At 37.8% G+C, this 27,286-nt stretch overlaps 1 protein-coding gene across 28 annotated transcripts in view; it reads right to left on the reverse strand.

The window, feature by feature from the left end:
* Positions 1 to 23,209, reverse strand: part of Adam28 (ADAM metallopeptidase domain 28) — a 124,912-nt gene extending 101,703 nt beyond the window's left edge. For 26 of the 28 annotated variants that reach the window (XR_015637921.1, XR_015637928.1, XR_015637930.1 and 23 more), the window contains exons 1-11: positions 23,037 to 23,209; positions 17,621 to 17,724; positions 15,015 to 15,091; positions 14,003 to 14,081; positions 12,824 to 12,900; positions 11,101 to 11,293; positions 8,742 to 8,813; positions 7,650 to 7,721; positions 6,941 to 7,110; positions 4,313 to 4,397; positions 2,612 to 2,742 (exon numbers count right to left, since the gene is read on the reverse strand). Coding sequence is in view for 14 of the 28 variants with exons in the window: in XM_087585287.1 (XP_087441413.1) it covers positions 2,612 to 2,742; positions 4,313 to 4,397; positions 6,941 to 7,110; positions 7,650 to 7,721; positions 8,742 to 8,813; positions 11,101 to 11,293; positions 12,824 to 12,900; positions 14,003 to 14,081; positions 15,015 to 15,091; positions 17,621 to 17,724; positions 23,037 to 23,088 (1,112 nt within the window). In the remaining 14 variants the exon portion in view is untranslated. The remainder of the gene's footprint in view (positions 1 to 2,611; positions 2,743 to 4,312; positions 4,398 to 6,940; positions 7,111 to 7,649; positions 7,722 to 8,741; positions 8,814 to 11,100; positions 11,294 to 12,823; positions 12,901 to 14,002; positions 14,082 to 15,014; positions 15,092 to 17,620; positions 17,725 to 23,036) is intronic. The other 2 variants (NR_172143.1, NM_001394671.1) reach the window with 1 other exon arrangement.
* Positions 23,210 to 27,286: the final 4,077 nt, after the last annotated feature.

The raw sequence follows: 27,286 nt of genomic DNA on the forward strand, positions 1-27,286 counted from the left end.
GCGTTTGGTGTTTTGACTATTATGTGATGGGAGGTGTTTCTTTTCTGGTCCAATCTATTTGGAGTTCTGTAGGCTTCTTGTATGCCTATGGGTATCTCTTTTTTTAGGTAAGGGAATTTTTCTTCTATGATTTTGTTGAAGATATTTACTGGACCCTTGAGCTGGGAGTCTTCACTCTCTTCTATACATATTATCCTTAGGTTTGATCTTCTCATTGAGTCCTGGATTTCCTGTATCTTTTGGACCAGTAGCTTTTTCCGCTTTACATTATCTTTGACAGTTGAGTCAATGATTTCTATGGAATCTTCTGCTCCTGAGATTCTCTCTTCCATCTCTTGTATTCTGTTCGTGAAGCTCATATCTACAGCTCCTTGTCTCTTCTTTTGGTTTTCTATATCCAGGGTTGTTTCCATGTGTTCTTTCTTGATTGCTTCTATTTCCATTTTTAATTCCTTCAACTGTTTGATTGTGTTTTCCTGGAATTCTTTTAGGGATTTTTGTGACTCCTCTCTATGGGCTTCTACTTGTTTATTTATGTTTTCCTGGAATTCTTTCAGGGATTTTTGCAATTCCTCTCTGTAGGCTTCTACTTGTTCTCTAAAGGAGTTCTTCACGTCTTTCTTGAAGTCCTCCAGCATCATGATCAAATATGATTTTGAAACTAGATCTTGCTTTTCTGGTGTGTTTGGATCTTCAGTGTTTGCTTTGGTGGGAGAATTGGGCTCCGATGATGCCATGTAATCTTGGTTTCTGTTGCTTGGCTTCCTGCGCTTGCCTCTCGCCATCAGATTGTCTCTGGTGTTACTTTGTTCTGCTATTTCTGACAGTGGCTAGACCGTCCTATAGGCCTGTGTGTCAGGAGTGCTGTAGACCTGTTTTCCTGTTTTCTTTCAGCCAGTTATGGAAACAGAGTGTTCTGCTTTCGGACGTGTAGTCTTTCCTGTTTACTGGTCTTCAGCTGTTCCTGTGGGCATGTGTCCTGAGTCAACCAGGCAGGTTGCTTGGAGCAGAAAAGTTGGTCTTACCTGTGGTCCCAAGGCTCAAGTTTGCTCGTGGGGTGTTGCTTACGAGCTCTCCGCAGCAGCAGCAACCAGGAAGATCTGCACCACCCTTTCTGGGAGCTTCCGTGCACCAGGGTTCCAGATGGCGTTTGGTGTTTTCCTCTGGCGTGAGAGATGAGTGCAGAGTGCAGTCTCTTCTGCTTTCCCAAGCGTGTCTGCCTCTCTGAAGGTTTAGCTCTCCCTCCCACAGGATTTGGGTGCAGAGAACTGTTTATCCGGTCGGTCCCTTCAGGTTCTGGCAGTGTCTCAGACACAGTGGATCTGCTGCTCCTGGGCCCTCCTCTAAGGGGACCCAGAGGCCGTATACAGTTTCCTCTTGGGCCAGGGATGTGAGCATGGGTAGGCAGTGTTGGTGGTCTCTTCCGCTCTGCAGCCTCAGGAGTGCCCACCTGGATGTCAGTTTTTTCATTGTTTAATCTTGTTTGTTTGTTTTCTTACAGCTTCATTGTGCAGATGTACCATGTTATCTCTATTCTTCTTATGAGGGATATCATGAGATTTTTTTTCTTCAAAAACTCTTTCCCTGTAAACACCTACTCTGAGTTTATGGAAAATTTGACAAAAATCTAAGGATATTTTGGAACCATACATCATATAGCTAATACAAACACACACACACACACACACACACACACACACACACACACAAAGAGAGAGAGAGAGAGAGAGAGAGAGAGAGAGAACACAAACAACAACAACAACACAACTAGCTGCCTTAACCCAAAGAGAGAATGTATTTCTAGTGTGGCACATTTCTTTTAAATCACATATTGGGCTGGCTTCAGTTAAAGCTCTCACTGGCTGCTCCTCCAAAGGATCCTAGTTTGACTGCAAACACCCATAGGGCAGTACCACAATGTTTGTATCTCCAGTCTTAGAAGATATGAAGCCCTCTTCTGGCCTCCAAGGGCACCATATGCAAGTGGTGCTTAGACATATATGCAGGCAAAACCACTATCCACATGTAAATAAATAATTTTAAAAGTACATATAGGTGCAGGTCAGTGGGTGTGGTACAGGTTTGCCCTGAAAGGAATCACATATTAAATTATCATGAAATAGTATGAAATAAATGGAATTGAGTAAAATGAATGAAATTTTAAAACTTATAGTAATGTTTGGTTGGGTTGTCAATACCATTTAACCTTGAGAATTCTCTATCTGCCTAGACATTTTTACAGAAGTATCACCAAGGCTGTGAGAACTGTGTCTGAGTCCAGAGCTGAGAGGATCTATGAGTTGTTTGCTACCCCAGGAGCACAGCTGGTGCCTTTGTGGTCACACTTCTCCATGGTGCCTCCTGAAAACCTGTGTTTTCTCTTTCTTTCTGAATGTTTTCCCATGTAAACCTTTGTCTCTGTGACATTGTCCTTTGGTTATTACTGGGTGCTATATATATTCAAGTTAAAAAAATATAAGCTTGCTGATTTTACTAAGATTCTTCCAATTCTAAAACCTAGAATCTTGAACAAGTTGATGACCATGACCTTGAGGATAGCACCAACTGTACATCAAACCAGGGATACACAGTGTACCCCCAACACCCTTACCTTAGTGACTGCTCCATTACACAGACTTCAGATGGGCACTTACAACTCAAGTAGTCATGAATCATGCCAAGGTTGTGACCCATTTCATGTGCCATTGTTCCTGCGACTCGAAGATGGTAGTTACTGTGGTCCTAAGGGCAATAATGGGGGAAATGTCATGTACTTTGCATGGAGACATACTCTTCCTTTTATCCAATTCAGCTAAAGATCTCTGTCTCTGTCTCTGTCTCTGTCTCTCTCTCTCTCTCTCTCTCACACACACACACACACACACACACACAAATAGGAAGAAAACAAGTAAGGAAATAAATTTATCATTTGAACAATAATCCCAAAATGTCAGTGTAACCATTTCAACACGAGACAAACTTCTGAGTAATCAGTACTTCAGGGATGATCATTAGTGAGGATGGTAAGATATTAAATGGATCAGTTCTTCAGAGAGACAATCAGTATACTTACTTAAATGCTCAAGAAGCGTTGAACCCATGAAACATAAACAAGCAAGTGAAAAATAAAAATGAGCAAACTAGCAACTATGTTTCTATATTTTAGTGACTACTTTCCTTTAAGACTCAACAGACCCAAACAGCATTATAGATGACCTTGATATTATTGACATTTATAGAACACAAACAGGAGACAATTTTGTGTCCATTTATATGGAGCCACTAACTAAAGACACAATATCAAAAAATCAAAATTGTACAGAGTATACTCCAATATGCAAAAGTAATAATAGAAAATTTTATATAACACTTATAAACAATATATGAGCTAAAGTCTAAAAGAAAAATTATAAAGTATTTAAGGTGAAAAAATATAACATCTGCCCAATGCATTGGTGCAGGTAAAATGGTGTATAGTGAGGCACTGATTGTGTTAAAGAAGAATAAATTCAATCTGGTATAACTAGAAGAGAATTATTAACATGAGAGCAAAGGTCACTGAAGTTTACAGGAAAAATCACTGAAAGTATCAATGATTTTTGTAAAGATAAAGAAAATTAAGAAACACCAATGGAAACTGGCCATGATAACCAAAAAAAGTATATGTAATCAATATCTTAAATAGTTGTAAACAGATAGGGGATAGGCCTATAAGTTAGTGATATGGTGACTTGTGCTGGATATCATCAGTCAATTTTGTCCCTGAAATATGTGGACATTTTTTTCCAAGAAAGATGAAACTACCAAGTTTACTCAAATAAAGATAATCTCTACAGTATGAATAAATCAATGAATCACTGAAATTTGATTTCAGAATTCTTTCCAAAAGGAAACTACAGTAACACACAGTTTTACTGGTGAATTTCATTCAACATTTGGGAGAAATAGATGCAATTCTATTCTAGTGGTGAAAAAAATCAGTGTGGAGAGTACATCCCAACTCCCTTAATGTGATCAAATTTACTATACAAACAAAACCCTTAAAAATCATGTTACACAAAAATAAAGCTACAGTCGGATACTGCCCTTGAATCTAGATGCAGAGAACCTGCAACTGCATTACCATTGTAAATTAAGACAGTATTTTATGAATATGTTGGCTTTATCCAAGAATGCAAGGTTAGGTCAATATTGGCCATTTATTTACTGTATTTACTGAAGCAGACAATAGGCAGCCCTAGTGACCTTCTCTATAGATGGGGTAGAAAAATTTGGGAGATGCATAGATCCAGCGTTTGATCTTCAAACTGACCTGAACAATGCCAACAGAATGGTAAGGAGAACACATTGAAGACATGAAGGCTAGACCAACTGTTGAACCAGAAAAATCTGTTGAGCTATTAGGAAGAAAGGAACAGAAGGGAAAATGAGAAAACTAGCTTTTTAAGAGATAAACAATTCCTTTGAAACTCTAAACAAATACTAGAGAAATTTAAGTTTCCAACTATCACGTAAGTATTTACTTGGGTTTTGAAATAATAAGAGATATTTTTCCAATACTGTCTACCGCAAAACTTGAAATCCAAGCATTTGGATTTAAGAACATCCAATGTTCACCATGTGCTCATGATAATACAATTTTTTGTGTCTATCTATTTTTTATAATATAATTTTCCTTTCCAAAAGGAAACATTTTGGCCTTTAGCCCTAACAAGTGCTCCCCTGTAAATAATTGCTTGATTATAAGCTAAGTGTTATGTATTTTTTAATTTGTATCTTTCTCATACTTTATTTTAAATACTTATTCTTATGTTCTTTTTATAATGTTTTTGTTGGAGTAATATTTTAAAAGAATTTATGTTATTAAGTATTTTGAACTGAACAGAAACAGGTTTGGATGAATTCTGTTTATTTGCTAATGGACTTTAACTTTGCTTTTGGAGTTCATTTTTAATTAGCAGTGGTGACACTGCCTTTCTAGTCAATGTTCTTTTGCTCTCTGCACAAGGCTTTGAGGCTTGTTCACTTACAGAAATTTTAAACACTTGTCAAATTTTTAACTGATTAAACTGATTAAATTTTTAACTGTCAAAATTTTAGCTGATTCAACTTGTTTTTTCCAACTAAACAACATTGATTCTGCCATGAAAAATCAGAAAATTAATAGAATTATCCCCTCACTTTCCATTCCCTGTACATTTTGTCTTTTTATTTAATCAGATTTTACATACTTTTTATTTGGAAACTATACTTCTGCATTTTGTCATATTTAAAGATTTATCATGTTGGTAACTTATTTTGAATTCATATTATAGATGATTTAATATTTGATTCTACCTTTGTATGAAATCAATTCTCAACATTGATACCATTTATTAAAGTAACGCCTTCCTCTATTCTATAATTATCTATTTTTTCCACTAATACAGTATATCTGGACATTAATATTCTTATCTGGTTATTCCTGCACATGGGCATCTTGTTACTTTGTTTAGTAAATGGTAAGACTTACAATTTAAAGTTGGAACTGTAAATCTTCTATCCAGAGAATTGGTGTCTTTTTTTTTCCTGTTTGAGCTCATCTCTTTAAGAAATCTCACGGGGTTGGGGATTTAGCTCAGTGGTAGAGCACTTGCCTAGGAAGCACAAGTCCCTGGGTTCGGTCCCCAGCTCCAAAAAAAAAAAAAAAAGAACCAAAAAAAAAAAAAAGAAATCTCCTATCAGTATTCCATTAACCTTGACTACACATTTAAATCTTGTCTATTGTTTGCATCTTTTCATGCCATTGTGCTATAGTGCATGAATATCCAGCAATTTGACTGACTTGGGAGGGCTCACATCATTCAAGTTTTCTAGCTACTAGGTTCCTATCTTGGGAACTTGCTATGCTCCTCCTTAAAGACACACCAGAGTGTGTCTCAATCTAGAAGTCACTCTTCCAGGTGAAGGAGTTGCATCTGCTACTATGTCCTTTACTATGTCCTTCAATGAGTCATCCTTGTAGTGCTCACAGTCTGATGAACACCTTTAGGTGGGCCCTATAGTATGGAATTTTAATTATGTTCATGAAATCATTGTGGTTAAGAGCATAAAACCATTGTGGTTAAGAGTATTACATCCATTGCAGTGCTGTGTGGACTTGAGCATTTGGTCACAATGATCCAAATTTCTTCTGAACTTCATGGAATTCTGGTGTGAGAGAAGCCAACAACTTTTTAAAGATCCTACTATGTTGAAATGGAAGTATATATTCTATATAGACTTCCTATATACTAGAGGAAATCTAATATATATTTATCATACATGGTAATTAGGCTTATGTTAAACGTGTAAGTTTTGAATTGAATTTGATCTGTGCAAAAATATAAATTAATTCTACAGCACATAGGATACCTATATTCATGGCATGGACTATTTCCTGAGGAAGCAGACTCTCTAGCCATTTCAAGATCACAGTGGCAGCTTTCTCCTGTCTGATGCCCACTGAAGCAATGAACCTGTGCTGGGGGCACATCCATGATTTCATACACTAAAGTACAAGGCTTTTTTCATTCACTATATTTATTTCAGCTCTTCTTATTAAATGGTCTTTCAGCTGAATAATCTTAAGTGTGGGGTTTTGATATAATACACAATCTTACTTTGATTCTATCAGTTTCCCTTAACTCAAGGCTAAAGTCAATCAGTTCTTCTACACATAGAGTCTCAATTCTTCTTTTCATGATCTACATTTGTCCTTCTTTTGTGTAGACCCAATAAAACAGAATTCTGACAAATGTTTGCCTTATCTATATTTAAGAAAATAAAACCACTATTTGTAGCCAAAAAGGACCAATCTGAGAATGTTAAAAAGACAAACAAAAACCTGTGTGTAGATTCTTACATCTTACCTATGCCCTGATATATCGCTCTCATTGTGCATAGAAGAAATTGTACATACGAGATTAGCTGGGCAACATCATGGTGCTTTCGCTTTAGCAGATCATTTCCCCTCCACTTAGAGAAGTTTTCCAGGGTGGTGTTGGCATCTGGTGTTATCTTTATTTTATCCTCATCAGTCCAGATTTCCATTCCAACTAAGGCCACATGGGCATCAAGCTTATTGTAAAGCTGTCCAAAGAGAGTACATTGTAAAGCAAAGAATAATGATAGCAAGATCAGTTTTTAATATTTCCAATGCACTTTGTTTTTCAAAAGTCAACATATATGTCATTCCCTTTATCACCTTGAGCATTGTTGGACTTATCTAGATAAAATGCTCCTGAACTTTAAGTAACTTCTTCTTGAGGGTTATTTTCAAGGAGAAATGAGAGGTTCTACAGCTCCAGAGATGAAAAGCCTATTTTGTTTCTTGTTTACTTTAACTCCCTGAAATGATTTTCTACTAGAATTTGGTTATTAGAATTCCTTAAGTGGATTTTGGGAAACAAAATTCTTTTAAGCAAAACTCGACTTGTAATCTTTTGGTCCTAACATGTGATATTGATATCTAATGAAGCAGCAACATTCAAAGTTATTCCTCAAAAGTGCTGGGACCCATAGCCCCAGGAGACTCACTTTCCTTCCTAGATTCATGTTCATCCATAACAAAATTCAAGAACACCCCTTCACAAAGTGTTTAAAGTTACATTTAGTAAAATATATCATACCATGTTGACATAATTGGCCATCTCATGTACTCTCTTTCTTATTTCATCAAGATTTTTATTGTATTTCTTAAACTAAAAGACAATGAAAAGAAAGAAATAGGAGCAGATAGAAATTAATATAATTGGAAGATTTAAAAACTTTAACTTATTTTACAGTGATTATAATTATCCATTATTAATGATTAAAAATTAAAAGCAAATTGAGTCATTTTTGATGTAAACTAAAGAATTTGGGGAACAATATTATGCTTTCTCCCTTGTAATAACAGGTCAGCATAAAGATCTTGGAAATCGCAGAATGCATGGTGGCACACCTGCAATCTCAGTATTGGAAGGCCAAGGCAAGAGGACCATGGGTAAGGACAGCCTTGGCTGTATAGAAAGACTGTCTCAATAAAATAACCTCAATAAAATAAAGTAAGGAATTATTCTAAATATGTCTTAATTTCCATGGTTTCCTAACTTTGTAGAAATAGTACAAAGCATGGTTAACCATGTTTTAAATCTATGCATAGTAGATGAGTCCAACACAAGAAGCCCAGAGATTTGAGTTCTGAGATAATTATCCCAATAATTTAGAGATTCAAAGATTTTTCTTGTTGGCATTAAACACAAAGAGAACTTGTTTAGAAACTTACAATTAATATAAATAAAAAATATCCAATAAGAAAAGAAAAGAAAAAAAATATGTTCCTAGAAAAGAAATTAAATTAAGAATTGCCTTTCTCCAAAGAGCCCATCCACTGGGCCTTTGTATATTTGACTGCTTCCTCTAGAATATAAATCCTACATTACAAATGAACAACAACCTTACCAACGACAATATGACAAAGGAGTTTAAATGGAAACTAAATTCAGATCTCTAAAGATAGTAAAAAAAGAGATTTTTAAAGCCAACAATATGATTTATGCATATTTGTCAGTTATTTCTGAGAATATCTGTCAGTTTCATTATAAATATCAACTTCATAAAATAATTTCTCCATATGGTTCATATTACTGATCTTTCTACATAGATCTAGACATTCCTATTTCACACAATGAGCTGTGAGCAAGATAATTTTGTGAGATGCAGTAGTCTGATGTCATTACCTCACCATTGTCCAGGACCACATAATATTCTATGTACTTCTTAGGTTCTTGGACCATCCCATCATTCAGCTTCTGAAATAGAAGGAAAATCATAACTAAGATAATACCTTTTGCTGTTGATCATGTGTGGTCTTAGAAGAGGTTGGATTGCATCTGAGAATCAAGACAGACAAGATTACTATTTTAACTCTACTACAACATCTAGGCATACATACAGAGAAGGCTCAGAAAATGTTAGAAAATGAAGGGAAAAGATTATCTTTTATGATTTCATCATCAGAAACAAATTATCTAATATAGAATCATATAATACCTAATAAGATGTATACTTACCTCCCACTTTCCATAGGAACAAAATATTTTCTACCAATTTCTTATGCATTCACGTACTCTGGATATTGGAATAGATAAATCTATTTGCCCTATCAGCATAGCGGTTCACAAGAGACAAAGAAATAGATGTAAGTATCAGGTGTGACAAGTATTGTGGATGGATTCAATGAGTTACTGAAGGTGTGCTATTAGGTAGTGATTTCAAAATAGACAATTAGAAAAAGCATTTTTAGAGCCTTGGTCTATATATTATACCCATAAAATTGTGAAAAACATTGAAATATAATCCAGAAAAGAAAAGAACTAAAACACCAAGATCTTGGTTAATTGACAATGATATGTTTAAAAAAACAGGGAAAGTTTTTTGTCAGAATAAATGGAATGTAAATTTTGTAGGCCGGGGACATACAATGTAGTGGATGCTGGGCAGAGTCAAACAGACATTTGTTAACTCTTAATGGTGCTTAGGCTCTTATGTCACATGTGATGATTGGAAAGACATCCATAGGTTTTAACAGTATGCATTTTATAATCAAACATCACTCAACCTAGAACAAGGAGAGTCTGTTAAGGTGAGAACAGACATAAAAAGGACAGATCAAGTTGACATGATGATCTTGAAATACTACTTGAGAGCTCAGTGAAGAACTGAAATATGTGAAGAGATGGACACCATGTGAGAAAAGAAAAGAGAAACCAACAATAATTCCAGTGCATGGGAAGAATTACAAAGCAAAAAGCAGAAAACAGTTTATCAAGTGACTGACCAGAAGAGGGTGACCAGAAAAATGCTTCAGAAAGCCAACACAAAAGCTTGTCGGAAAAGCATGGTCATTTCTACATGGCTCCCAAAGACTCAAGATGGAACCAGAGGCTGGTGCCAACCAGAACCAGAGTGATATTGAGAGAAAAATGTACATTTTCATCTGGGTTCCTAGATAAGGCTAGTGAAATTTAATTCCATGGCAAAGAGAAACAATCTTTTTGTTTTGGTTTGGTTTGGTTTGGCTTTTAGTTTTTTTAAACTTAGATGGTTAGATGTTTTTACTTAGAATCAGTCTGCCTGGTGCTTACAGATTCTGAGAACACTTGGAAGAAATAATCAAGCAATGAAAGTGAAATGACAGAAACATTTTAGTGCACATCACACAGCTGAAAATAGCTGGGTTCATATTTCCTTCTGTGGTCATAACAGGATTCCATATAAGAAAGAATATTCTGTGTTCCAACAGGTAGATCCTGTGTTTATAAATGCTGCTTGATACTGCATTCCCAGTACAGTGAACATCTCTGAGGACAAATTTCTCCTGTTTCCAAATCAAAAAAGTTCCGACACATGTGCCTTGTTTTGAGATTTAGAGGGTACTATTGTCTACTCCCTGCAGTCCAATATTACATTTCAGTCTTCTTTTTTGCCCTTGTACATTGTTGATAATAGCTCATGCAGATTCTTAATGAGAAAATAATTAATGTAAGATTACATCGTGAGTATAAACTATAACTATTAGTTTTAGTAGTGACTACAAAATGTGAGTCAAGCTTACTACTAGTATTAGAACCTAGGGCTTCAAAGGTGGCTGAGCAGATAGAACCCTCCCTGTGAAAATTTGAGCTCTGAAATTCAAATGCTCAAACCCAATGTGAAAGATCGATGAGTGTAGTGGCCTACCTCTAATCCAAGTTCAGAAAGGACAGAGACTGGAATTCCTAGAAAAAGATGGCTAGTCAGACTATCCAAAATTTAGGCCCATTGAGAGCCAATATTTTAATTGTGCCTCAATATATCAGGATCATTTAAGAAAAGCACTTGACAGCAACCTGCAGTCTCCACAGACACAGACACAGAGACATGGTCATATATACACATATATGTATATATGTATATATGTATACACATATATACACATATGCATGAAATATATATATATATATAAATATATATATGTATATATATACATATATATATATATGAAAAAAAGGTAAATGATTAGAACCCAGGTTAGGACACAAAACAAGCCCTACGCACAATCAACCTGGTGGCAGGAAGGACCACATCCTGATGCAGTCCTTGGAGCCATAGCGCATCATCCACTCCACAGTTACTGTTCTCCTGGTCTTCTTTGGGATCATCCTTGAAGAGTGCATGTGCCTGCTCATCCAAGATCTCCGAGCTCAAAGGTTCAATAAAATACCTTTCATCAGCTTGACTGAAGTAACCCCTGAGGAACATGAGCATTCACATTTCTTAGCACAATCGTCTTGCTTCCGAGTTGTACAGCCAGAGTTCTCAAAGTCCTCATGATCAAAAGATAACCCAGCTTACCTGTTGCTGGCACTAGAAACGTTTCCTCACTCAGTCCCGGATTTTATACTGTCCCTGCACTACAGTGGCCTTGGAAGTGAAGGATGTTTTGGAGTCTTAAAATTCTAAGCCTATTTCCGAATAGCTGTGAATCTAAAGTAAGGCTGTTTAACTAAGTAGCTTCACCTTTTAATCTGTAAGATGGAAGAACATAATGAGTGATAGGAGGGTGTTATGGGGTGGAGAGCAGGGGAAGCATGTAGTCAGCAAAGATTACCAACTTCTTCACAAACCCTGGTACTAACGTCTAAGCTGACTTGTTGACCACTCTATGCTGTTATTCCCTGTAAATGGCTGATTGCACATTAGATTGCTTTTAAGATTTACTAGCTTTGGTAAAAATGATGAGTAATTTCAGTTGCGTTTTCATTCCTTAATTAATCTAGAGTTCTAATGAGTTAAAATTAGTCTGAATCATATTTAATGAGACTCACTCTAAAGTAAGCACTGCACTAAAAGCAGAGGGTAAAGAGATCTGCAATCTCTTCCTTCATAAACCTTTTTATTCAAAAATGAGGAAAACGTGCATGTAGAAATACTTCTTAAAATGTATATGTAATTATTTACCAAATGAACATATATCCAATTATATCTAATTAGTATGAAGTAGAAATGCATGAGCATACAGTTTCTAGTACTGGAAGACAGTGAGTGTGGGTGATTGTTTCAGTTGATTTAGTTAAAGTACATGGTGGTTGAAGTAAGATGTCTCAATAGAGGCAGATGTAGTGACAAGCAGGAAATAATAGAAAATAAATAATACAATCCCTGGGGCTTGGTAAGGAAATGGAGGCTGGAGGAATGAGAGAGAGACTCTTCAAAGACTTCCTGATGCCTGACTGAGGAAATTACTACTTGATTATTCTGTCACTAGGGTCAAAGATAAAGGAAAAATAATGGATTGATAAGACAGTTTGCTTGGCTTAGAACACATAGAGATTTGAATTCTTTAAGGTATCCACCTAGAAGTATAGAAAAGGAAATTAATCAGTTCTTGGTATTGATGAAATATCAGATGGTAGAAGGACACATACAGAAAGTCAAAAGTAGGCAGAAGGATATAATATTCTTAAGAATAAAAACTAAAAAGAATTAAAAGTGAGGAGAGAAAGAAGAGGGGCTGCACTCCCTCACAGAGTCTGACTATAAAAGTGTGTCTCAAAAATCTTCATTTTTAAATGAACAAAAATAAAAATAAAACTGAAGGCAGTTCAGTAGTTTAAATTTCATGCTTCAAAAAGAAATGGCATTTTGAGGCAAAATTTCAAAATTTTGAAGCCGTTAGGAATCACACTTAACTATATTATATAACTAACTATACTTGCAGGTCTTCAGACTTATCAAACATGAACTGTGCACCACTGGGTACTCCTCAAGTCTCACCCACCGTAGCCCTTGACACATGCTGATGCTGGCTGCTGAATCTTTCTCGTTTATGATGTGTCCTTGGTAGTAACAGCTATCCTAAGGGAAACAAAAAAGCATCTTGTAAAGGGAATTCTTGCGAGTTCTTAGACTCTACAAACAATTAGAATTTGAAATCTTGGAACAGGAACAATTTTCTGCTGCTCAGTAGTTAAGTTAGAGACTTTAAAAAATTAAATACATTTTGTCTCAAAATTTAAAGGTAGTTAATAACCCCAAATGCTTATATTATTCAGTCTGTATATTTATATTACCATAAGTATAGTTTAATATATAATGTCATACACTATGAAATGTATTTTATATTTTATTATAATGTATTAGTATTGCCGACACAGTATACAATAGCTGAGCATTATTTAGAAAAAAATTATTTAGTTATCTATGTTTAAAATTGAATTCTCCGAACATCTGACTTATATTTTTTAAAAATTATACTTTTCCAATTAGAACTAATCACCTTTGTCCCCTCCTTTAAACTTATGGGTTATTCAGGTGGTTTGTCCTAAGAGTGAAACTTGATTTAAGTGAATATGCTCAACGTACTAGAGTTATTTCTCCATGTGGCCCTTCTATCTTGGAAGAGATGTGGCATTACCTTATGTAACCCCTGAAAATCTGAAGGTTTGCAACAAGAAGGGATCCTTGAGGAGGATGCCCGGCCACACAGTTATGGTCCCCATGGGAACAAGGGGAAGTCTGGAGGACACATCAAGAGTAGAGTTACTTAGGGCAGTATGGAGGTTTACATTTGATGAAGAAATAGTCTTGAGTGTAACAGACCCCATAATTGGGAGGTGTGAAAGTTAAGAGCTAAAAATAGCAGACATGCTCAGCTCTTCATGTTACAGAGTCCATCTGCAGAAAACAACCCTAAAGGTTGCTTCTTCTGCCTTCTGCCTGCTTCTTGTGAAAGCTAAAAATGGTGAGTAGGGCCATCTTTCATCAATCTTCATGGAATGCAACCATGGGAAAAATTTGCTAAGTGATTACTGCTATTTGTGAAAATAAAACAAAACAATCAGCACCAAAGCTGTAAAAGCAGTTTCATTTTTTATTTGCCAGGCAAGGACATTGTATTTAGGTCTTACAGACCTAAATGGGTATATTTTATTACCAAGAGACCTAGCAGATGTTATACCATGATTTGCGGGCTTGTGGTGACCTTGTTTCCACTGGAATTATAGTATGTTTCCAAGTAGCCAGGTGCTAGGAGCTTGCTGGAGAAAGAAAATGGAAGAGCATGGTTACACACATCAAGTCAAATGCAAAGTCCAGCAAATGAAGAGTTCCCAGGCTGCCCAGACAAGTTTAAACTCCTAAGCTTCTCTTGTGCTCTAGACAAGTCTACACAGGAAAACTTTGGACAGAGAGATGCTGTGTGTGTGTGTGTGTGTGTGTGTGTGTGTGTGTGTGTGTGTGTGTCTATGTGTGTCTGTATGTATCTGTGTGTGTCTGTCTATGTGTGGGTGAGTTTGTGTGTCTCTGTGTTTCTATGCATCTGTCTGTCTGTGTTTCTGCGTGTCTGTGCATCTACTGGGCATGTGTGTCTGTGTGTTTATGTTTGTGTGTCTGTGTTTATGTGTGTGTGTATGTGTGTGTGACAGACAGACAGACACACACACAGACAGAGAGAGAGAGAGAGAGAGAGAGAGGTTTTCCAGAGGACTGTGAAGCAAGCCCTGTTCACATGAGACGGTTGCTATTTCCAGAAGAAACTTAAGAAGCATAGCTGAAGTCAAAGGTGACAAAAGTAAGAACTTGCAACGAGTTTGATGAGAAGGCACAGCATTAGCCCCACCTGAGCCCTTTCCAGGGAACAGTCCCATGAGACCCTCTATCAAGCCCCAAACAAACAAAACTTAAAGCAGGTTTCATTGGACCCACTCAGTCATTTGGTAAAGTAATAAAATCTGCCTACAAGCACTTCATCATTTTTTATTTATGAAGTGTCAAAAGCCTAGTAAACTGTTATTTTGCCTAATATGTTTCCCTCATTTTAAGAGAAAAAAATTCACTGATTCCTTGGTCCATTAGGAGTGAAGATTGTTGGGTCAGTTTTGGGAGCATTAATGCTGACAGCAGCCTCGCCAGCCACTTTCCACACTTTGACTTGTAGCAGAGGAAGACAAGAGAGATGGACAAACACTCACTTGTTCTTCTTCAGGTATAGCTCCACAACCTTTCCGTTTACTGTCATTTTGTACCTGAGCTCAGTTTCAAATGTTTCCTGCAAAAATACACAAAGACTTATAATCAAAGATGGCTATGTCTACTGATTTAATCCTTAGCAAGTAATGCCTGCTTTTCTCTAGCAGTGGACTGTGAGGCCAGCCATCTGTCTAGACCATAGGCAACAGATTGTTCTGTCAACTATATAGACAAAGTAGCTCTGTGTTTGTGTGTATGCATGTGCATGTGTGTGCATATATTTGCATGCCAATGTGCACACATGTGCATGTGTATATGTGTGTGTGTCTGTGTTTGTGTGTGTGCATGTACATGTGTATCTATATATATATGAATGTGTGTACATGTGTGTATATGAGTATGTGTATTTCTTTGAATATGTGTGTGTGTGTGAATATGTATGTGTGTCTGTATGTGTGTGAATAGTGTGTTGGTGCTGGGAATTGATCCTAGGATCTTGAAAATGCTGGCTAAGGATTCTACCTCTAAGCCACATTCTAGGCTCCTTATCTGATATCTTTATATGCAGCCTTGATATGTTTAGCAAGGTTTTATTTGGATTGCTGTTTATGAAAATAAATATTTATATTTCCAAATGTAGGTTAGGAGATGGAGTGTGGGGGTAGATGGGAAAAGAGATATGTCAAAGACATAGAAAGAACCCTTAACTGGGGCCAGTTTAGTGGGTGGCTTAGTGGGTGAAGGCACTTGCCTGGCAACTTGACTTCCATCCCTAGGATTCATGTGGTTGAAGTGAAAAGCAACCCTTGCCCATCCACATTCACTCTTTACATTAGGTCATCATATATCAGGCTAGGGTAAGTCTCCTGTAGCTGTTGAGAGGTAACCTAGGCAAGCAAGGTGTCTCCAATAAAACCAAACTCATTTTGTAATTATAAATTGGATATGTTTTTATTCTTTTACATTTGAAATGTTATCCCCCTTCCCAGTTTCCCATCCAAAATCCCCTATCCCATGCCCCCTCCCCTTCTTCTATGAGGGTGTTTCCCCACCAACCCCTTCCAGCCTTCCGCCCTTGACATTCCCCTACACTGGGGGTGGGGGTCCACCCTTGGCAGGACCAAGGGTTTCTTCCCCCATTGGTGCCCCACAAGGCCATCCTCTGCTATATATGCAGCTGGAGCCATGGGCCAGTCCATGTGTACTCTTTGGATGGTGGTTTAGTCCCTGGGAGCTCTGGTTGTTGGTATTATTGTTCTTATGGGGTTGCAAACCCCTTCGGCTCCTTCAATCCTTCAATCTCTAACTCCTCCAATGGAGACCCTGTTTTCAGTTCAATGGTTGGCTGTGAGCATCCACCTCTATATTTGTCATGCTCTGGCAGAGCCTCTCAGGAGACAGCTATATCTCAGGAGACAGATATATTGGGTTCCTGTCAGCATGCACTTCTTGGCATCAGCAATATTAGCTAGGTTTGGTGACTGTATGTATATGGGCTGGATCCCTGGGTGGGGCTGTCCCTAGATGACATTTCCTTCAGTTTCTGCTCCAAATTTTGTCTCCATATCTCCTCCTATGAATTTTTTTGTTCCCCCTTCTAAGAAGGACTGAAGCATCTGCACTTTGGTCATCCTTCTTGAGCTTCATGTGGTCTGTGGATTGTATCTTTGGAAATCTGAGTTTTTGTGCTAATATCCACTTATCAGTGAGTGCATACCATGTAAGATCAAGAATCAACAACAATAAAAAACAAAAACAAAAAACAAACAACAATCAAAAAACCTAAACTCTTAGCAACAAACACACGGCTCTGCAACTTACTCAAAACTCAGCATTGTGAAGCTGGAGAAATGGCTCACTCATTAAGAGCACATGCTCTTTTACAGAACCCTAGTTGGACCCGTAATACCCAAGAAAAGGTGACCCACAAGCACCTGTCACTCAATCTTCCAGAAGTATGATGACCTCCTTTTGCCTTTACCTAACTGTACATGAATATACATACATACATATATACATACATACATACATACATACATACATACATACATACACATGGCAATACACATAAATAGTTTTTGCAGCTATCTCCTGCACATGCACATGTATATTGAGACACATGGCACATACAATTAGCTTTACTCTAATGAGTAATTAAATTTTCAAGCTAGCATTGGCTAGCAATGTGTTGTTTCATTGCAATGTAAGAATTGTACAAATTTTAATGCTGTCTACATAGAAAAATATACAAATTTCAGATAACAATGCCAATTTGCATTCATTTCCATTGTTTTCTTTTCTGGTTCTAATTTAAGGCAACGATTACGTGTGTGTGGATAGATGGTAGATAAGCAAATAATATATAAGGTAAGTTATAGTAATTATTTGGAAACATACAGCATAAATTATAAAATATTACAGTCTGCATCACTGGCCAGGCTAGTTGTGAATGAGTGTGTTCCAGTCCATTGAGAGACTCAGTCTCCACAGTCAGAGTGGATATCATGACAGTGTAAGAATAACCTATGACCTCACATGTATTCACATGTAAACAGGCATACACATAAAACTCATGTACATGAAATAAGACAATCATAGACATACTAACCTTTGGCTCTGGCTCTTTGGTCTCTCTTTTATGCAACAGATGAAGTCTTATGGGATAAACCACTTCATAATTCTTGGCTTTAGGGAGTTCTTTTATTGCACTTGCTAGGAGAAAAAGAAGGAAGAGAAGACATAGCTTTTCATTAATGCTGGTCATGCTCACTCTGTTGGTTGATGGCCCCCAGAGACCGTCAGTGATTTGTGTCAGTAGTTTCAGACATGAGAAGTGGGTAACAACCAGAAACTCACCTACTCATCCCCAATCTTTAATCTCTGACTTTCAATATTTTTCAGGGAGATATTTACAAGTGCTTTTCTGATGAAAGTATTTCTTGTCAATTTTCCCATTTCTCTTTAACCTTTTGGATCTGCACAGTGACTGCCTAGCAGGAGAATGAAACAAGGTAAAAGCTAGGCACAATCAAGTTCTCCTGGAAGTTGATCAGTCCAGACCACACTGCTATGAAACTAGAAGCAGACACCCACTATTTCTGGTTGATCACATGTTCCTTGGAATTTTCAATAGTAATATTTGAGACATAGTCCCAGTAAGAAAAGGCTCCAACATTAGTCTCATAGAGAGGGCTGGCATGAGCAATACTGACAAACCTTCATTTTGGGCAGAAAAATTATGAAAATGAGAATAGAAGGTTTGTACAGAGTCACTGACCAAGGAAAGGATGTATGGTGGCTGGAGTCATACCAGGAGGAAAGTGGAAATTCATCTTAAACAACCAATTAATTGAAGGTACTCATGCCCAAGTCTTTCCTGGGCTTTCCAATGTTTTTTTATTGGATTTTAAGTTTTATTTCTGTTGTCCACAGAGCTTTCCTGTGGGAAGCTGTGGAGGGAACTCTGGCTGCTACAGGATTAAAGATCCACTTAGGATGAAGACACAGAGAAACTTAGAGAACTGAGGTAGGAAGCTGGCAGCAGGGTTTAGGAAAGCTTCTTCTCTGTGTTGTGACTTGCAACTTCTCTGAATGAAATCCTAGCTCACCAAAATACTATGCTATTTTGGTTCATTTAACAGCAGACATAATCAAGGAGGCTCACCAAGCATGGAAGTTGAGTACAGACATACATACAGGCAAAATATTCACATACATAAAATTATATATATATATATATATATTTTAAAGACATAGTACAGATACTATAATATCTTAATTTTAGATTTGAAACTTTAACTGCTTGAAAAGTGATGGCCAATTAGGCTGGGTCTATGATGTGTTGTGTAATTTATAACATACAAATAAACATAAACTACTATTGTGTCTTCAAAAGACATTCATTCAGATACATTCACAGTCATTCAGATACATTCTTGTCAGCTGTGACAAATAAGTCACTGTCATACTCTGTAACAATTGTACAAAGGTTTTCTTTCTCTTTTCTTTGATCTCTCTTGTCTTTTTGTTTGTTTGTTCTTTGTTTTGTCAAGGGCTCAGTAGTCTAGCCTCAAATTCAAGAGCATTCTGCTTCTCAACCCCAAACACTGAGCTTTAAGGTATGCATGGAAGCCCAGTACACCAAGTTCTTGAGTTGCTTGTGTTTTTGCAGTCCAGAGGTAATCCTTGTTCTCTCTATGTTTATGGAATTTAATGTAAATTTTTATTAAATAAAAATGCAATCAATTGAAATGTTGGTGAAGAAAAGTAAACGGATTATTTACAAAATAGTTTGAAGTTCTAAAATGTGAGATGATCATTTCTCTCCTGTTAAAATTTTATGATTTTATGATTACTTCATAGCAGTAAGATACCACAGCTCTTGCCAGAAATGTGCAAATGACATGGGCACAATTCCCTGCCACCTCCTTTTTCACTACCACAGGGCAAACACACCCTAAGGTGCCAGAACGCTACCTGGTGTCCTTTGGTGACTAATCAGCACAGTTAGCCTCATAGACATTGAGTCATGAAGCCATTTCTCACTGATGTTGCAGTCTCAACAAATATCTTCTTTACATGCCATTCTAAGGAGGAGTGGGGCTGCAGAAATGCCTCAGTCATTAAAAGTACTTCCTGCACTTTGAGAGGACCCAAAGTTCACTTCCTAGAGCACATTTTAGGTGGTTCACAACTGCCTAAATCTGCATCTCTGGGGCACCTGACATCCCCTTCTGGTCTGCACAGGCACCTACACTGTATTAGAACACACACCCACTCTCATAGCAGTATTTTTAATGCCCTATTGGAGGGATGGAGACAGGGCTCAGGGTTTAAGTTTCTCTTGCAAAGGACCCAGTCTAGATTCTCACCACCCACATGGAGAATGTCTCTTTAAGATCTGAAACCTTCTCTTGGCCTCAGAAAGCAGATATAAAATACCCATATGCATAAACTTTTTTTTTTTTACTTTTACTAAAATTCCAAAGATACCCTCATCTGTGGGTTTCATCCACATGTGTGATCCTAACAGGAAGTCAACTGGCTTTTCACAGCCCACTCCTTTTTGACAAGAAAAGTGAACAGAAAACTTGGTTGCCCTATCCAACAGTAAGCAGTTTTCTGTGCTGTACCTGCAATTTTCGTTAATCTAAAGCCTAATATTTCATGAAACTACAAGTTACCAACTGAGTTTTAAATATTGAGTCAAAACATAAACTAAAAAATTTATTCCCAGCTCACTCTTTGATGGGATAACACTTTCAAATAGAAACCAAAACAAACAAACAAAAAATATGTCTTCTTAAAGTCTTTAGCAAATTCGCTGAGCTAAATGAAATAAGTTTCCAGTTCATGCTGAACTCTTACAACACAGTCAATTCTATAAAGAAATAGATAGAATTTCTCTTAGAAAGCTCTGGTTCTCCCAAAAGCGGTAAGGCCCTTGAATTAAGACATTTGAGATGAAGGGATTTCCACAGCACAGAAAGGGATGAAGTAGGCAGATATTGTTTGCTTCACATGCACTCCCCTTTGATGGAGATGGGGCAGCCTCATCCCAGGTGAATAAAGTCAAGTTAATTTTTTAGAAGCCAGTAGCATAAACAGAGCTAACTGGCATCCAGGGATTACACAAATCCAAGATGTAACACAATATGTTTCTATTAATTTATTTTAATGCTTGTTTCCTCTCTCCCACAGAACTCATGTGTTGGGTAAGTTTTGAATGGCAAAACTGGATCTAGAGAAAAACAATTATTTTGGTTTGAGTTAGAGGTGCGTGTGCGTGCATGAGTGTGTAATTGTGGATTAGATTCTTTTAACCACGTATTAGTTTAAAATAAAATGAAGCTCATTAATGAGATTGATATAGCTGACCTCAATCTAGAACTAGTACTAGTACTTCTAAATGTTATTCAATGAAAATGAGAATGGGGAAGACTAGAACCCATATTCTAATGAGGTTATTACTTGGCTATAACAGTTAAATTGTGCTTACTGGCTTACTTTTTCCAGTCACTAAAAATAACTGCTCTTTTTTTCTTTTTTAAGCCAAAGTGCCTACCTAGACATACATCTGAAACAGGATGGAGACTTGCCTTTGTCAATGCATCAATTTATTTTGTCTTCCCCTAAACACTTGCCATGTCCTTTTAAATATTTGTTTTTACTTTCCCTATGATGTAATCCAATGTCACTTTTCTTAGGGGATGGTGAGGCTCATTACAAGCACCAGGCCCTATTTTACATATCCATCATTTATTTAGAAATAAACGTTGAAGCAGGTCCAAGTTATAGCCAGAGGGCGCGGGCAAAGAGTTCTGATGATGGGGAGGGCGAACTACAGAAGAAGAGATAAGCCAAAAAAAAAAAAAAAAAAACTTTGTTACTTGCATTCTGGCTGTGAAACCAGTCCCCATGGAGAATCTAGCAAAGGTACTTCAGTAGGTAGGGGGATGACTTGGAAAGGGCAGCATGGAAGATAAAAAGAAGTAGTGTGGCATCCTACTGAAGATGAATGCCCCCTTGCTGGAGAGCAATCAGAATGCCTATTATCACATCCTTGGAATGAATGATGTCACACTTTTAGCCAGGACTCTAAGGCTTACATCTCTTGCTGCCACATTGCTGATACAGAATTGTGGGTAGCAGAAATAGTTTGGTGCCTGATTTCTTTGAAAAGACAGTAGGATACATAGGCCCCACTGTTACCCATAGGTTTCTGTTACTGGAGCTGCCTGATCAGTTACTTCCCCTCCTTGAACAGAGCTGGATACCAAGTAGTTCTTCAGCATCTAATGAGAGTGGAGTCCTCAAGAGTCCTGGGGACAAAATACTTCCTATTAAAAAATTTTTGGAGCTGGAGATAATGGGTCAGTGGTTAAGAGCAGTGACTGCTCTTCCAGAGGTCCTGAGTTCAATTCCCAGCAACCACATGGTAGCTCATAACCATCTGTAATGAGGTCAGATGCCCTATTCTGGTGTATCTGAAAACAGCTACAGTGTGCTCAAATACATAAAATGAATAAATAACTCTTTTTTAAAAATTCCTAATAAAAAAGAATTCCTACCCTTTGATTTCTGTGAATCTAGAAATTTGAAGTCAAGGGGTATTTAAGGATATATTAGTACCCTAAATATTAAGGATATTAACACAAGTTTTACAAGTCTGGAAAACAATGGAGAAGTCCTGTTTGGTAAGAAAGTGCCAAGGGGATTAGGAAGGAGGAAGACCCTTCTGTGCTTGATGCCTTTGTTTGTTCCTGGGTCCCAGCAAACATTCTATGGCCTAAGAAAATATTTGCCAGCTAGTGTGCAGATGGAAGCTCTGAACACAGAACAAGCCAGAGAAATATGACATCAGATCCCAGGCATGTGAAACCAAGCTGAGTATTTACAAAATGGAGAGAGCTGCATGCTATAACATGTTGTTAGGGGGTAGTAGTCACCCCATCTAAATTCTTAGATGATTGCTCTAACTAGTGAAACGGAACTGCGTTATCAAGCCACATGGAACTGAAACTCCTCCTCACCAATAACCTCATGAGACTTTGTGCTTATGGCCCCCTACCAGTTAACGATATCTATTCTCTCTAAACATGACAATGCACATTCCTAAGTTTGCAAGTTGCTGAACTGGCCCAAATTACGAGATACTTTCTGCAAGTCTTGGCCATCACAACCAGTCAAATCTGTTTTATTGAAATAAAAATTGACACAATTAGTTCTGATTAATTGCTTTTGGACTCAAAGATCATATCCATTGTTTAAATGTACGAGAGCTTCTCTTTTTTTTACAGATATCAGAGCTGATATGTAAATGTTTCAGAAAAACCTCTAATTTTTCTCCTTCACATCCATCACAGTTCCGGGACAGCAGATTAAAACCATGCCAAATGGTTAGAAAAATTGGTTAAAGGGAAAAAATAAAACATCTAGCCAACATATTATATACCATAAGACCAGGAGCAGATGACATACAGTCCTGTGACATGCTGAAAAAATCTGAAAGGGTTAACGCCTACCTGGAACTGGAGAAAGGAGGAACCAGACTACCAGAAGTCGCCATTGCTGCATTCTGTGATCCTGGGAGCAGTGGGTGCATCCGCTCACACCTGTGAGGTTGCTTCTGCCCCAGTCTCCTCTTAAGGGAGCCAGAATGAAACTTCCTGCTCCATTGTGTACGCTTGAGCAAGTATTTACTAAAGGTGTTGCACAACTTGGGAACTGTGGTTCTGCCACAATGACATAGCAGGAGGAAGTCCTGACTGCCTCTTGGCTGGCTATAAAATTTCCTCTATTAGGAGCTATTGTTTCCCTCTCTTTCTTCTCTGTGTTACCCATTCAAAATTAAAAGAGTAAGTTTTCTTCTATTGTAGCTCAATAGGTCACATGGAGGTAACTGCTGTGATGTTTCTTGATATGTTTCTTGATAAATGTTTCTTGATATATACATAATAATATGGCATAAAATTCTTAGAATATGTATGTGCTATATAATATACACACATGCATTATTATGTGTACATGTGATATATGTATATATGTGTGTGTGTGTGTGTGTTTAATCATATGGATTTATCATTTTCAGCTAAATCAATAAAGGTTGTGGGTAATATTCTCTACATATGTAGATTTGTTTTATAAAGTGATTTCTAATCACATCTAATACGTGAAATTCTTATTTTCAATTACCTTACACTGTATTCTCCCACAATGATGTTCACAAGAAGCTTATACTATCCTGAATTAAGATGTTTCTAAAGAATTTCACAAATTCTAGGCTAGCTTCCAATGTGCTGTGCAGCTCACAATGAACTTGAACTCTTGATTCACCTGCCTTTAACCTCTGCATGCTGGGATTTGTTGGGTTTACCTTCACACTTCAAGACTTTTATGCATTGCTGCAGATCAAATACAGAGTTCAATGTATGCCTGGCAAGCATTTTGTCAGCTGAGCTACACTCCTCTCCATGAAATAATAATTTTCAATAGCACGAGTACAAGGCTTTCCAGATCACCAAGGTGTTCATGCCCTAACTGAAGGCTTGAATAAGATGAGAGAAGATGACTTAGGGATGGTGGAGGGGCAGTCTCTGAGTCTGTTACTGCTATTATGAGGCTAAATTGGATATGTGCACAAATCATATTCTATAACCAAAAGATTATATTCAGTTGCTTATTAAATTTTAGGTGCCCTTCTAAACTAGTATTCTTTTTTTTTTACATTTTATTTTTTTTTATTAACTTGAGTATTTCTTATATACATTTCGAGTGTTATTCCCTTTCCCGGTATCCAGGCAAACATCCCCCTCCCCCCTCACCTTCCTTATGGGTGTTCCCCTCCCAACCCTCCCCCCATTGCCGCCCTCCCCCCCGTCTAGTTCACTGGGGGTTCAGTCTTAGCAGGACCCAGGGCTTCCCCTTCCACTGGTGCTCTTACTAGGATATTCATTGCTACCTATGAGGTCAGAGTCCAGGGTAGTCCATGTATAGTCTTTAGTTAGTGGCTTAGTCCCTGGAAGCTCTGGTTGCTTGGCATTGTTGTACATATGGGGTCTCGAGCCCCTTCAAGCTCTTCCAGTTCTTTCTCTGATTCCTTCAATGGGGTTCCTATTCTCAGTTCAGTGGTTTGCTGCTGGAATTCGCCTCTGTATTTGCTGTATTCTGGCTGTGTCTCTCAGGAGCGATCTACCTCCGGCTCCTGTCGGTCTGCACTTCTTTGCTTCATCCATCTTGTCTAATTGGGTGGCTGTATATGTATGGGCCACATGTGGGGCAGGCTCTGAATGGGAGTTCCTTCAGTCTCTGTTTTAATCTTTGCCTCTCTCTTCCCTGCCAAGGGTATTCTTGTTCCCCTTTTAGAGAAGGAGTGAAACATTCACATTTTGATCATCCGTCTTGAGTTTCATTTGTTCTAGGCATCTAGGGTAATTCAAGCATTTGGGCTAATAGCCACTTATCAGTGAGTGCATACCATGTATGTCTTTCTGTGATTGGGTTAGCTCACTCAGGATGATATTTTCCAGTTCCAACCATTTGCCTACGAATTTCATAAAGTCGTTGTTTTTGATAGCTGAGTAATATTCCATTGTGTAGATGTACCACATTTTCTGTATCCATTCCTCTGTTGAAGGGCATCTGGGTTCTTTCCAGCTTCTGGCTATTATAAATAAGGCTGCGATGAACATAGTGGAGCACGTGTCTTTTTTATATGTTGGGGCATCTTTTGGGTATATGCCCAAGAGAGGTATAGCTGGATCCTCAGGCAGTTCAATGTCCAATTTTCTGAGGATCCTCCAGACTAATTTCCAGAATGGTTGTACCAGTCTGCAATCCCACCAACAATGGAGGAGTGTTCCTCTTTCTCCACATCCTCGCCAGCATCTGTTGTCCCCTGAGTTTTTGATCTTAGCCATTCTCACTGGTGTGAGGTGAAATCTCAGGGTTGTTTTGATTTGCATTTCCCTTATGAGTAAAGATGTTGAACATTTCTTTAGGTGTTTCTCAGCCATTCGGCATTCCTCAGCTGTGAATTCTTTGTTTAGCTCTGAACCCCATTTTTTAATAGGGTTATTTGTCTCCCTGTGGTCTAACTTCTTGAGTTCTTTGTATATTTTGGATATAAGGCCTCTATCTGTTGTAGGATTGGTAAAGATCTTTTCCCAATCTGTTGGTTGCCGTTTTGTCCTAACCACAGTGTCCTTTGCCTTACAGAAGCTTTGCACTAAACTAGTATTCTTGCTATATTAGTTCTACTGACATGTTTGTCTTTAAAATACCATTTATCTCCATTTCTGTATATGAAAAATGGAGTTTAAAAACATTTAGACTCCTCAAGATTAAGACTCCTTGTTTCCATTGTGTAGATTAAGAGGCTTAGGCTGGTTACTCACATTACTCATGAAGAAAATAGAAGGGGTGGAATTTGAACGCCATGCTGTCTGAGCTCTTGGTCACACACCTTCATGTTTCTTGCTTGATTACCTGATTCACCTGCAGTCTTATTGCTAATGATAAGATGCCTATGGAGTAGAAATAGTCCGAAAACAAACTGTTACTACAAATCCCTAAGTAGCTAGATCATGTGAGTTATGCATAATTTTAATATGAGGCACCTTTTTGGCCTGGAGAGATGTCAGTATAAAGGAGTGCCTTCCTATAGGTCTGAACAAAGACAGAAGCAAAGGGGCTGGAAGGAACGGGCACGTTTAAGGAGCAAAAGCAGTAATAGTGAGGAACTAGGAGCAACAGAGCTGTAATTTAAAGATGCAGTTTTGTCACTGAATACTTATTTAGTGTCTCCTGTGAGCCAGCTGCTGCAGTCAGCCTTGGTGATCACATTTCAAACATTAGAGACAAAACCTCAGAAACTGTCAAAGCTTAGAATCTGGCTGTAACAAGACAGCTGGTGAAAGAAACTCTCCAAAGAAAACAAGATAAGTTGATGAACTTTCACGGGCAGGATAGTCCATATACATCATTCTGGGCTGCTTTTGCCTCCAGTAGCAGCAACGTAAGTGGAGGCCAGGATTTTCCACCCTGCTCTGTCTGTCAGCTTTCTTACAGACACTTTTCCTTTTACATTAAAGTTTTATTGAATGGGCTGTCTTGATCTATTATTTTATACATAAATAAGTGTTACTTTAGTAGATTACAAAATCATTGGTTGGGATCATAATCTGTTGTGAGCTGGGTAATGTCTTATTTACTAAATGTTTCAAGATTTTCAATCCACCTATGACACCAGTACTTGTGAGCCTAAAGAAGAAGGATTGCTGTAAATGTGAAGCCAATTTGGGTTCCATAATGAGTTCCTGACCAGCCTGAGCTATAGAATGCTCTTCATCCTCTTCCTCCTCCTCTTCTCCTCCTCTTCCTCCTCCTCTTCATCCTCCTCCTGCTGCTGCTGCTGCTGCTGCTGCTGATGATGATGGTGATAAGAAAGAGAAGGAAGAAGAAAGGGGAGGAGAAAGAGAAACAAAAGTTTTAAGCATATTTTTATGAAATTTTCTAATATACAACTACTCTAGGGACCATAACTCTTACCTAAGCATGTGACTTGGGAACCTGGTCACCAAATGTTTTGAATGGAATATGTAGGATGGAGTATTGGGTACCATTGCTTTCTTAGCTCAGTACACAGGCCTCTGATATGAGATCGCAACCATGTTCTGAATGGTGCCATCATCCACAGAGGTAACATTCCCCAGCATTTCTCTGACATAAGACACACTAGTTTTACTTAGAACAATGATTAAGTGTTCCACAGTTG

The sequence above is a fragment of the Rattus norvegicus genome, chromosome 15 (assembly GCF_021556685.1).
Source record: "Rattus norvegicus strain SHRSP/BbbUtx chromosome 15, alternate assembly SHRSP_T2T, whole genome shotgun sequence".
Classification (NCBI taxonomy): domain Eukaryota; kingdom Metazoa; phylum Chordata; class Mammalia; order Rodentia; family Muridae; genus Rattus; species Rattus norvegicus.